This window comes from Anomaloglossus baeobatrachus, chromosome 2, assembly GCF_048569485.1.
Source record: "Anomaloglossus baeobatrachus isolate aAnoBae1 chromosome 2, aAnoBae1.hap1, whole genome shotgun sequence".
NCBI classification, from domain to species: Eukaryota; Metazoa; Chordata; class Amphibia; order Anura; family Aromobatidae; genus Anomaloglossus; species Anomaloglossus baeobatrachus.
Window position 1 is genome coordinate 745,066,582 of NC_134354.1, and position 12,976 is coordinate 745,079,557.

Consider the following 12,976-nt stretch of genomic DNA (forward strand, 5'->3'; position numbering starts at 1 on the left):
ACAGCTTAGTTTTTAAAGGGATTGTCCAGCTGCTACTGTTCCAGGGAATCTTATAACATAACATAACAAAGTGATGGTTGGGAGAGATGTCGATTGCGAATGTCCGATTTCTGTCTACTGGTTACATTGTTTTCCTGGAGATAAGCTGTTGGCCGAAAGTCAGCCGGTGGCTTTGATATAGAGAAGCTCGACATGGAACGTTCTACCAAAAAAGTGCTCCCGTGTATGGGAAAATTAGTTGAGATGGCCATCAGCCAAAACTTCATTCGGACAACAGCTATTTGATGTGTATGGCCGACTTTAGCTTCCATGGTTGTAGCCGTCAACCAAACTGTGTAATCTTGGAGACAGTTTTTTTTTTCTCCACATCCTCTGCCCCTTTTTCGACTGATTGTAACTCGTCTATAACGATCATTCATGTGTGTCAGACTTGTCAAATCAAATAACACTCTACATCCCATAGATAGGGACTTTGAAAATCCATTCACATTATACAGAAAATATTGTTTGGGTTTTTATCTACATCACAGATAAAAAAAAAATAAGCGGTAAAAATAAGTATTATATTTGTATATTAGTAGCATTTCCAAATGGAAAAAACAAGGATTAGCTCAATTATATGACAATCCTGATGTCAATCTGCACCAGAAATCTAAGCATAGCCATAAATTTCTTCCATGGAAATTAACGTCAGATGTTTGTGAGTAAAGCGGGCTTTACACGCAACGATATCGCTAACGAGATGCCGTCGGGGGTCACGGAATTCGTGACGCACATCTGGCCTCGTTAGCGATGTCGTTGCGTGTGAAACGCAGGAACGACCGTTAACGATCAAAATTACTCACCTAATTGTTGATCGTTGATACGTCGTTTGTCTCCCGAATATTGTTGCTGTTGCAGGACGCAGGTTGTTCGTCAATCCTGCGGCAGCACACATCGCTATGTGTGACACCGCAGGAACGAGGAACATCAACGTACCTGCGGCCGTCCGCAATGAGGAAGAAAGGAGGTGGGCGGGATGTTCGGCCCGCTCATCTCCGCCTCTCCGCTTCTATTGGGCGGCCGCTTAGTGACGCCGCTGTGACACCGAACGAACCGCCCCCCTTAGAAAGAAGGCGGTTCGCCGGCCACAGCGACGTCGCTAGGCAGGTAAGTATTTGTGACGGTTGTAAGCGATGTGTGCCGACGGGGGTGATTGCTTTCACCAGCAACATCGCTAGCGATGTCGCTGCGTGTAAAGCGCCCTTTAGGCTAGGGTCACACGACAATATAAAAATCGGTCTGATTTTCATTCAGCAGCTTTAAAAGAATTCTGTCAGAAGGTTTTTGCTACCTCATCTGAGATCAGCAAAGAGATCCTGAATCTAACAATGTATCACTTAGATTACTGGGTGCAGCCATTCTGATCAAATCAGAACTTTTAGGTTTAGCCATGTAGCAGAGCTGAGAGAGCTGCCCCTGCCCAAACCAGGCTCTATATACAGATTTTGTATTCACAGTGAGATGTCAGAGGAGGCCGCGTGTGGGACTGCCGTGCGCATGACATTGTATTCCGAACAATGATAAGTCCTGCTGCTAACACAAACATCCCAGGAAAACAACAAATCAAACCTTGACAAGACAGGCATCCCCGAATTCTCTGTGTTAACCCTTGCAGCATGCTATCTTCAGATTACATAGCAAAAAACTGCTGACAGATTCCCTTTAAGCATTTATAGTCGTATGGAAAGTTTACTATGCTACAGAATGGTAATCTGTCTGTACAAATTGGATGCTATACTTCAGCTTACGATTTTTTTTCTCTCACCAATAGAGTTTAATGGGGGAGTCTTATCTAATCTTGCGTCAAATCACAGCGTGCTACCATTTGTTTTTTCTCATGTCGAATTAGTATGAGAAAAAACGTTCATCAGCACTGCCTCATTGAATAACATTTCTCCTAGAGTTATTCGATAAAATATCAGATAGCACTCATCCGATTTACAGACTTGTGTGACCCTGGGCTTATATAGGTCACTTGTATCTAACACATGTTAAATTTGGAATACAGCCATTCTCTAATTCTTATCTTCTTCATCCGCTTGTTCAGTCTCGCAATTGTCAGGACCCAGAAGATCTTCCTGACGAGAAGTATAACCGAAACTCTACACTTCTTATGTTGGTGTCTGTGATCCTGTTCTCCAGCCCCGTGTGTGAGAAGCAGGCGTTATTTGCCATATGTCAGTCTGTGAATCAAAATAACCTGGATCCTCAACAGATCAAGAAGGCAAGTCGTAATAGGGGATATTTGAGTTCCATTAAACTGATGGTCTATCCTTACTTTTGTCCCATATACATGTCAGTGATGCCACGAGTTGTATATATGAGCAGCCTCATATAGGCAAAGGGAGTTTTTGGGCTCCAGGGCCCTGGTGCGATTGCAGCCTCTGCCCCCTGACAGATGGCCTATGCTATGGTTCATTAGTTTTAAACAACTGGACAACTTCTTTGAAGCATTGATTTATAGCAGGTTTGGACTGTGGTTAAAAGTAACTGTTCAGTATAATTTGTCCTCTGTATATCAGGAATAGTACTATCTCTGTCCATTATATAACTTATATCCTGCATTTCTCACTAGCTTTCTTCTCTGTAGAGTTTCTCTTCATTTGCAGTTGACTTTGAGCTGGTGGGAGAAGACTGGCTGCTATGAGGTCTCCCATACTCAACACATACACACACACACACACACACACACACACACACACACACACACACATTAGGGATTCCTGCTCTTCTTTCCTTAGCGAGCACACAACCAAAATTGGCAGCATCATGGAGGATATTACACAGCAATACTGAGCTGTGTATATGCGAATCCAGCTTTGGAGGTGAGGTCAAAGACTTGTCAGAAAGCTCAGCACAATCTTTTTGTTGTTTACTCTTTCTGTCTTCTCACTGTGCTTCTCATTCCTCTTTCTGTTCTCTTCTCCATGAAGTGTAATAGGAGCTGTAACTTGATACTTCACTGTGCTGACACTTTGTTTTCTTGAACAAGATATACTAAAACTGGTATTTGAAAGCCTTGACAAGTTTAGGAGGCATAGGGGAGGAGGAGAAGTGTTGCATAACTGGAGAAAGATTCAGTATGTTCTGATAAGATATTGTCATGCTTGGTACGGGGAATTACCAAGTGCACTGCGAAAGGGAACGGAAGGGAAACCCTGTGTCTAGGGAGAGGGACGATAGTGACCCCTGACCAAACCTACTACTGGTCCCTCACCACCCTAGATAGGTACCGCACTAATGCGCCGAGCTGGTTACCTGACCCTAGGTATCCCTAGTGCTGGGCCCTAAATAGTGAACGGATGGGATGAGCTCTTCAGCCCCACTAAACAACTATGGAAGACACACACGGGGAAAAGCATGAACTACTTATCATTAGATGACATAAATAGGCGTGCAGCAGATCTTTCAGTAACGATACCACAGAGGAGTACAAACCACCTGCTTGCAACCTCAGCTTGAAGGAACTGAAAATATCACCAGCACCAGTCCAAAGGAAGGGGTTTTTTAACACCAAGGGAATAGTGATCATCAACAGCTGGGTGTAAACGAGCTCCTGCTGTGTCCAAAAGGGGAGAGAGATGAATCCAGCAGGAAACCTACCTATACCAATGAATACTGACAGCAGGAACAGTAGAAAGTCAGGGAGCATTCTGCGCAGCCGAACACTGTGACCTTCTTTGGCCAGAAACCACATGACTGTCTGTCACCTGTGATACATATACTGTTTTCCACTTGTAATATTGATTTATCCAAAGTTTGTTGAAAGTACTATTCATATCAAACTCTGCTGACCCGGAGCAGATATCTAGAGAAATACACGTAGCTGTAAAGAGTTTAAAAATAAGGCAATTTCATTAGAAGTGTGTGATATTTTGATACAAGGTATTGGTGAAACTTTTATGACAAGGTGTTTTTTCTCCATTTTCTACACAGGTTTTAGAAAAAGTTTCCACCACCCTGGGATACAGAAACATGAAAGACTTTGTGACCTCACACTTAGATTACTTAGTTTGTGAGTGGCTTAGGATGAAGATCACAGAATACAACCTGTCCACTTTCCCGTACACCTTGTTAGATTACCCCAGTCTCCGAGATTTCTACAGGTCAGTAAACCTCGATCGATCTGTCTTCATTATTATATATACAGAATATGTGTGTATTATCCTTTCTGCTTTTCACCACAGGTCCTGCTACAAAGTGCTCATCCCATCTCTAACCATAAGGAGTGAATTTGAGGAGATCAAGTCTATGGCTCAATGTATTGAGGAGGACTGGAAGGTCCTGCTTGCTGACTGTTTCCCTAGAATTTTAGTGAATATTTTGCCATACTTTGCATTGGAATGTACAAGTGACTCAGAGAAGACAAATCGGGAAGTTGCATTAAAAGTCTACGATTTGCTACGGGATGACAGCTGCTTAGGAACAAAGGTAATTCTTTGTTTGCTTTAAAGGGTGTGAGCGAAATACACTCCTTCTATGCCTCTGGAACTCCACATTAATAAGATTTGTTTTACGAGCGCTTGGGAAATCAATCTAACACACACATGCTTTGTGGTGTACTGAAAGTTTTTGCTTTATTACATCATGGGACCAGTTTATATAGTACCTCAAACAAAGAAATAACTCCCCTGAACTATGCAAGGATAAGAGCAGTAGGGGCGTGAACGAAAATGTCAAACTTCCCCGCCCATTATTGTTAGCTCACTATGACATCATTCAGTTACAAGACAAGATGGTTTCTTTAAGAGCAAAATGGATTCTATTATCTCACAAGGGGTTGTCCACTACTAGGACAACCCCTTCTCATTGTGACGTCCCGCAAGCCCTGCACCCATTCACCGCTGCCTTCTCTCTCCCCACTTTTGGATGCATGAGTAATCAGCAGGAAGTGGGCGGCTGCTGCAGCTCTCGTTTCCTGTTGATTACTCATATGTCCGAAGTCAGGGAGAGAGAAGGTGGCGCTGATTGGGCACGGGACTCGCGTGACATCACAACATCATGTGATCTCTCGGAACGCAAATACCAGCACCACTGGAATAGCGTAGGCCATAGTATAAGCTTTTTCTTTATCGTTCCTTTGGGAGACCCAGACCTTGGGTGTTTAGCTTCTGCCTCCGGAGGACACACAAAGTACTACACCTAAAAGTGTAGCTCCTCCCTCTGAGCTTATACACCCCCTGGTGATCCAGTCCCAGCCAGTTTATCGCTTTGTGTTCAGGAGGCATACATCCACACATGCATTCTCATATGATTTTTTGCTTTTTGGAAAGAGATTGAAGAAGTGCGGGTCCACGTCTGGACTCCCGGCATGTCTCTTCTCACCCCACTGTGTCGGTGGTGTTGTAAGGTTGATTTCCAAGGCTGGAGCCTTACATGCCGTGCTCCTTCACCATCCCTCCTGGGCTCTGGATTGAAGTGGGAGCCAGCGCGGTCTCCATGCCTGGCAGTAGACCGGTCTCCGTCCACAGTCCTTTAGGACTCTGCTGGACCGGAGCACTCATCCCCAGGGACCTGGCCCTGCGTCTCAGCAGCTAAGTACCTGAGACGTTCATATGTTGGGGGTCCCTGTCCTTTATTGTATGGGGAGAGTGTGTTTGCTGTATTTGTTTTTGGCATTTCCGGCGGGTTCTCTGGCTTTCGCCCGAGAACCGCGCCGATGGTGCCTGCGCATCGGCCTCGCTGCTCAAATTTAGGCCCCGGCTTCGCCGGAGGCCTAGTTTCTGTTACTGGCCCTCGCATGTCACTCATGCAGAGGGACAGGCACGGCTCCTCCCGGCGGCCGTCCTGCACAGGGGAGGGACACTCCCCACTGCTTGTGCGTGACTCCTCCCCTGCAGGTCTCTATGGCCCTCCAGATCCCACTTTCCTACAGGGACGCCCCCGTCCCGCCCCCTCTCTTCGCTCCGGCGGCCATTTTCTGGACAGGGTTCACTCTGCGCTGGGCCATCCTGCACTCTGCATCCCTGCTGAGGTGCAGTGCATTGGGGGGTCCGGGCTTCGGGATCTGGAGGGCACACAACACGGCTTCCAGCGGTCTGGTAAGCCACAGCCGGTCTCTGGTTGTGGACCTCTGTATATACTCCCTGGGGTTCATTCTCTTTGTAGAAGTTGTCCCCACTCCAGCAGCATGTCTCACACGAGGAGCAAGGCTCCAAAGCTTTATACTGTATGCGCTGCATGTAAGCTCCTGCTGCCTGAACCGAGCACCTATCCACATTGTGATGTCTGCTCTAACTTGGAGGTGCCACAGCCTGGAGCCTCACCCCCAGTGGTCTCTCAGGCTGCTTCTGCACCTGTGGCTGAACCCCCGGCCTGGGTAGAGTCCTTCTCTAGGTCTATCTCCCAGTCATTTGCTGAGTCCATGGGACTTCTGTCCAGGACTTTGATGAAGATGCATCAGCTCCCCTCACAGGGTGCCTCTAATGCTCTTGCTAAGGGTCCTTTAGGATCCCTATCATCTGACCTCTGTCCACCGGAGCTCACAGAGGATTCATCATCAGGGCACAGACCCTGTCCTCCTAAGAGGAGCCGCAGGGTTTCCCCTCCCTCGGCTCTGATTCAAGAGCTGACTCACAAGATGAGGAGGATGCCTTTACATGGGGCTCGAAGGCTAACTCCATGTGCCCCATTGCTCTTTCCGAGGGTGACTCAGAACTTAGTGACTTGATTGGTTCCATTAATTCTGTACTGGATCTCAATCCGCCAGTATCAGAGGAGCAACCCTCTCTGGCAGAAAAGCACCAGTTTACCTCGCCTAAGAGAGTAAAGAGTGTGTTCTTTAACCACTCCAGTTTTCAGACCGCTGTGACCAAACCCAGGGCCTGTCCTGACAAACGCTTCCCAAAGCGTGGTTCTGATGACCGTTTTCCCTTTCCACCTGAGGTGGTCAAGGAGTGGGCTCATATCAAAAACGAAGAAACTTCAGCTCTCCCCTCTTCACTCCCAAATCTTACCTCCGGTGCACGGAAACACCCTGACCTGGGTGGGAACACATGAAGAAAGGAAGAAATTCCAGCAACTTCAGGAGAAAGTAGAATTTTCTTAAAAAACAGTTTCTTTATTGGTAATAAAAATATTAATATTCCATCCAAGCAAGACAAAAAATGGAGAGGCAAGACAGAGGAGCTGTTTCCTACGCGTTTCAACCTGAATAGGTCTTAATCATGGAATGCGCAGAGGAAATCTCTAAAACAGTATTTCAAGTCTGTGCACAACAAGAACAGGTTGAATTGATTGGATGTGTTACCACCCAGCCCATTTAATGTGGAGAGCACAGAGAAGAGAAAAAAAAAAAAAAAAAAAGGGAAAGAATAGAAACTGAGACACTGCACCAAAAAATCAGCACAACATCAGAAAGTAAAGGAAAAAACACCAAAAAATATATATACATAAACTGATTAAAAACAGAAGCAACCAGAGAGATCACATGATAAGAAATATATATATATGCCCGGTATAATCAATAGAGAAGGGGCTCTTTAGAGACAAGAAAGATTTTTTTCTCCTGACAGGGACAAAAAAAGGAAGGAAAAAAAAACCATTTGTTAATGTCTAAATTGCTATATAGTGAAAATTTAAATTCAAATGCTAAAGGAATAACCTTAAAACATCAAATATCCAATAATTACTACAGTATAATATGATATAGTTATTGGTACTAAAAAAGGTATGTCCTATAAAGAACAAATAATTCAGGAATTCAAGTATACTGCATAACAAGATCTCTCCTCATATTCAGACCATGCGGCATTCTCGTGCCCAATTTAAAGATCCAGAAAGATTCTCTATTAAGAATCTTTCTTCTAAGATCCCCACCCCTTTTAGGTCTGGAAACTTTTTCAATGCCTGTGAAAACAAGATTGTCAAGACATCTATTGTGAACAGAGGCAAAGTGTCTAGAAACAGCAGACACATTTACCGCAGATGTATTTAGTGTGTCTGACATGTGTCTACGTATTCTTTGTTTGAGGGGACAACTCGTGCAGCCAACATATTGAACGTGACAGGAAATACTCAATCAAATAAACCACATTTGGGGTATTGCAGTTTATAAAGCTGTTAATGTTATAGGAAAGTCCTGAGTAATTACCGTATTTTTCGGACCATAAGACGCACTTTTTTTCCTCCAAATTTTGGAGGAAAGTGTGGGGTGCGTCTTATGGTCTGAATAGTGTATATATGTGGATTATATGGGGCTTGAGGGGCAACGGGACGGCGCTGAGAGTGGACATGGGACATGGGGAGCAGACGCCGCGTTATTTACGGTAGTTCCTGCTCTGTAATAGCCGGCACACATGGTCTCTCTGCAGCCGCCGGCATCCAGCAGCTGCTGGGGAGATGTCTACTTGCTATTACAGAGCAAGATCAGCGCTGGCGGCGGGAGAAGGAGCGTTGCTGGCGGCGGGAGAAGGAGCAGTGCTGGCGGCGGGAGCTGGAGCAGTGCTGGCGGCGGGAGCGGTGCTGGCGGCGGGAGCGGTGATGGCGGCGGCTAGTGTATCATCATCACCACTCTGGTGATGAAATGACTGCCGCTGCACGTTACCTGCGCTCAGTACAGTGGACAGTCTCCTCCTCCAGGACAGCACAGCCCTCCCTCCTCCCCCCTGGCCCTGCCTCTTCATCACTGTTACCGTACTTCCTGGTTTCTGATGCGGCGACAGGGCCAGGCTTAATGTTCATCATTATCATAGCTGGAGTCTGCTCCGGTAAGAGGTTAACCATTACAGTACAATAAAGTATAAGTACCCCCCCCCCCCAATAAAATACTGTACATTATAGTAAAAATCACATTACTGTGCTGAACTAGAACTCCAAGCATGCCATACAGGACATGCTTGGCGTTATAGTTCTGCTTATAGGCAAGAAGATATTGTAATAATAAACTACTTGACATGAATAGAACCCCCATAACAGTGTCAGCAGCAGATCCCCCCATAACAGTGTCAGCAGCAGATCCCCATAGCAGTGTCAGCAGCAGATCCCCATAACAGCGTCAGCAGCAGATCCCCCCATAACAGCGTCAGCAGCAGATCCCCCCATAACAGCGTCAGCAGCAGATCCCCCATAACAGTGTCAGCAGCAGATCCCCCCATAACAGTGTCAGCAGCAGATCACCATAGCAGTGTCAGCAGCAGATCACCATAGCAGTGTCAGCAGCAGATCCCCCATAACAGCGTCAGCAGCAGATCCCCATAGCAGTGTCAGCAGCAGATCCCCCATAACAGTGTCAGCAGCAGATCCCCTCATAACAGTGTCAACAGCAGATCACCATAGCAGTGTCAGCAGCAGATCCCCCATAACAGTGTCAGCAGCAGATCCCCCATAACAGCGTCAGCAGCAGATCCCTCCATAACAGTATCATTCGGATAGTAGTGATGAGACGTTCTTGGGATTTCCCTGATAATTAGAGGACTTTCTGGACTTAAAGCTCAAAGTCAGAAATAATGGTTGTCAATACTGCTGTTGAGTTGCTTACAGTTACATTAGTGAAATATTACAGTGTTATTTAGGTTATTAAATATTTTACCACATTTTTTGCTTCAAATTTTTTTTTCCTATTTTACACTTCTAAAACCAGGGTGCGTCTTATGGTCCGGTGCGTCTTATAGTCCGAAAAATACGGTAGATGTAAATGATTTGCATTTTTTTGCATGTTTGCACGAGATGCAAAAATTGTGCCCACAGCCAAAAAAACCTGTACAGGATAACCAATTTTTAGAGATGGCATTGTCCTTTTTGCTTACAACCAAACTGGGGGATAGAATATTGGCAAGATTAGGGGCTCTTCTGGCCACAAAATTAATTTTATTTTTAGTGAAAATCCGATTTAATAAATCATCACTAAGTAAAATAGGCAGATGTTTTTGTACTATTTTGACTATATCATGGAATTGGGGAGAAAAATTCGTTGTAAACGTCACACCATTATTCCTACTAAAATTGTTCTTATTTTTATTATCTCTAAATAAATCCGATCTATCTATTTCATTAACTATAATTTTTGCCCGATCTAGACACCATTTCGGGTAGCCCCTGTGTTTGAGCTTGGTAACAGCACAGTCCATTTCCACTTGTAGAGCCTCTGGACAGGAACAATTGCGCTTTAACCTGATAAGTTCACCAAGCGGAATATTTTTAATGACATGCGGAGAATGACATGAACTGGCCATTAAAATGGAGTTGGAGTCCGTGTCCTTATGGTAAGGAAGGATCTCCACTACACTGCCCTTCCCTATCAAAGTGACATCTAGATAATTAATGCTGGTGGAATTTGTTTGAAATGTGAATTTGAGATTAAAAGAATTTTGGTTGAGATGGTTAATGAAAGAATGTGCAGTGACCTCATCCCCTCTCCATATAATTAATACATCGTCTATGTAACGTGTGTAAAAAACTATATAATCTGAAAATTCATTATCATCATTGAAAATGTAAAATTCCTCAAAAATGGCTACAACAATATTAGCAAGGGAGGGAGAGAATTTCCCTCCCATGCTAACGCCACATTTCTGCAGAAAAAACGTTTCATCAAAAGAAAAATAATTGTGCGTTAATAAAAAGTTAATTGCAGTAATAATGAAATTTTGTATGTGAATGGGATATGAACTGTGTTTCCTGAGAAACAACTGCAAACAATCAGAAGCTACATGATGTGGAATGGAAGGATAAAGACTGACAATATCACATGTCAGCCACATGTAGTTGCTCTGCCAGGATATAGAATTCAAATTATTGATAAGGGATTTAGTGTCTCTGAGAAAACCTGGCAATTCTCTAACTAAAGGCTGCAAAAAATGATCCAACCAAGCACCAAGTTTTTCACCAAGGGAACCAATGCCGGATATAATGGGCCTAAATGGAGGGGGAAAAATACCTTTATGTAGTTTGGGGAGGGCATGGTACACAGGAATCACAGGATGATCCACTGTAAGGCTATGTGCGCACTAGGCGTTTTTTTCACGCTGCGTTTTTATGTGCGTTTTTGTCTAAAAAACGCACCCGCGGCTAAAAAAACGCGGCAAAAACGCATGCGTTTTTGCCGCGATTTGGTGCGTTTTTTGCTGCGTTTTTACTCACTGCGTTTTTAATCAGTGCACAATGCCATTAAAGATTGTTGATGAAAAAAAAAAAAAAAAAGGTCTGATGTCATTTCCTTCTTCAAAATGTTCATTGTATGCAGGAGAGCAGACAGCTGCAGAACTAGTGTATGCAGGAGAGCAGACAGCAGCTGCAGAACTACAAGTCTCAGCATCCTCCATTCACTAGTGTATGCAGGAGAGCAGACAGCAGCTGCAGAACTACAAGTCTCAGCATCCTCCATTCACTAGTGTATGCAGGAGAGCAGACAGCAGCTGCAGAACTACAAGTCTCAGCATCCTCCATTCACTAGTGTATGCAGGAGAGCAGACAGCAGCTGCAGAACTACAAGTCTCAGCATCCTCCATTCACTAGTGTATGCAGGAGAGCAGACAGCAGCTGCAGAACTACAAGTCTCAGCATCCTCCATTCACTAGTGTATGCAGGAGAGCAGACAGAAGCTGCAGAACTACAAGGCTCAGCATCCTCCTTCCAGGACTGTATGCAGTTTTTTGCCCAAAAAGAAAAAAAAAATGACATGGGCTTCGCCATATTTTTGTATGCTAGCCGGGTACAGCAGGCAGGTACGGGCTGCCCCCAACCCCCAGCTGCCTATTTGTACCCGGCTGGGAGCCAAAAATATAGAGAAGCCCTTTTTTTTAATTATTTAATGAAATAATTAAAAAAAAAAAAATGACGTGGGCTTCGCCTAATTTTTGAGTCCAGCCGGGTACAACTAGGCAGCTGGGGATTGGAATCCACAGTGCAGGGTGCCCATGCTTTCTGGGCACCCCCACTGCGAATTGCAGTCCGCAGCCACCCCAGAAAATGGCGCTTTCATAGAAGCGCCATCTTCTGGCGCTGTATCCAACTCTTCCAGCTGCCCTGAAGCCGGGTGGCTAGCCAGGTAATAATGGAGTTAGGGCTAGCTGTATATTATCAGCTGGCCCTAAGCCCGAAATTCATGGTGTCACGCCAATATTAGACATGGCCACCATGAATTTCTAGTACAGATAAAAAAAAACCACAACACACAGAAAAATATTTTTATTAGAAATAAAACACAACACAATTAGTGACTCCATCTTTATTGAAATAAACCCCCCTCCGCAGTAATCCTGGGTCAGGGTCCCGCGCCGTCCAATCAGGATCCAATTTCATCTGATCGGTTTGCTGGAAGGCAAAGCGATCAGATGATGTGTCAGGATCAAGTGCCTGAATCACATCACACATCAGCTGATTGTATAAAAGCCGATTATACAGTCAGCTGATGCATCAGTAGAAAAAAAAAAAAAAATAATACTCACTTATGTGCTGTGCTGATTACCGGCAGCTCCTGGAGCGATCGATTGGACAGGAGTCTGATCCTATACGATCGCTGCCGGAGCTGCCGGTAATCAGCTGATGAAGTCCCCTGACGGCAGGATCAGCTGATAGCCGGCCGGGCGCGAAAAAGCCGGCGACACCGCGATCAGCTGATGCGTCAGGTGACTGCATCAGGTGATCAGCGCCAGGTCCTGCAAGCAAGGTCCTGCCCCGGGGAGACTGCACACAGCCAGAGCGGCGGGACCGGGAGGAGCTGGGAGCGGGCATGGCACCGGGACCCTGCGGACAGGTGAGTATATGACATTTTTTTTTTTTTCTACTGTTCACTTTGGTTTTCGCCGCTGCCTCCACCTCCCGCCCAGACATGGCGCCGCACGGAGCTGACATGCACAGGACGGGAGGTGGAAGCAGCGGTGACGGTACCGGGAGGATTCATGCTTCTGTGTTTACCAACAGAAGGAATCCTCTTCCTGTACACGTCACTGTAGTACCCACCCCTTGCGTTTATAGCTGCGTTTTTAGTCATAGA

The 12,976-nt window shown here is 45.2% G+C and overlaps 1 protein-coding gene across 2 annotated transcripts in view; it reads left to right on the forward strand.

Moving 5' to 3' along the window:
- Positions 1–12,976, forward strand: part of ATM (ATM serine/threonine kinase) — a 262,350-nt gene that overhangs the window by 129,349 nt on the left and 120,025 nt on the right. For both annotated transcript variants that reach the window (XM_075337438.1, XM_075337439.1), the window contains exons 24-26: positions 2,090–2,266; positions 3,979–4,148; positions 4,230–4,473. In XM_075337438.1, the coding sequence (XP_075193553.1) occupies positions 2,090–2,266; positions 3,979–4,148; positions 4,230–4,473 (591 nt within the window). The remainder of the gene's footprint in view (positions 1–2,089; positions 2,267–3,978; positions 4,149–4,229; positions 4,474–12,976) is intronic.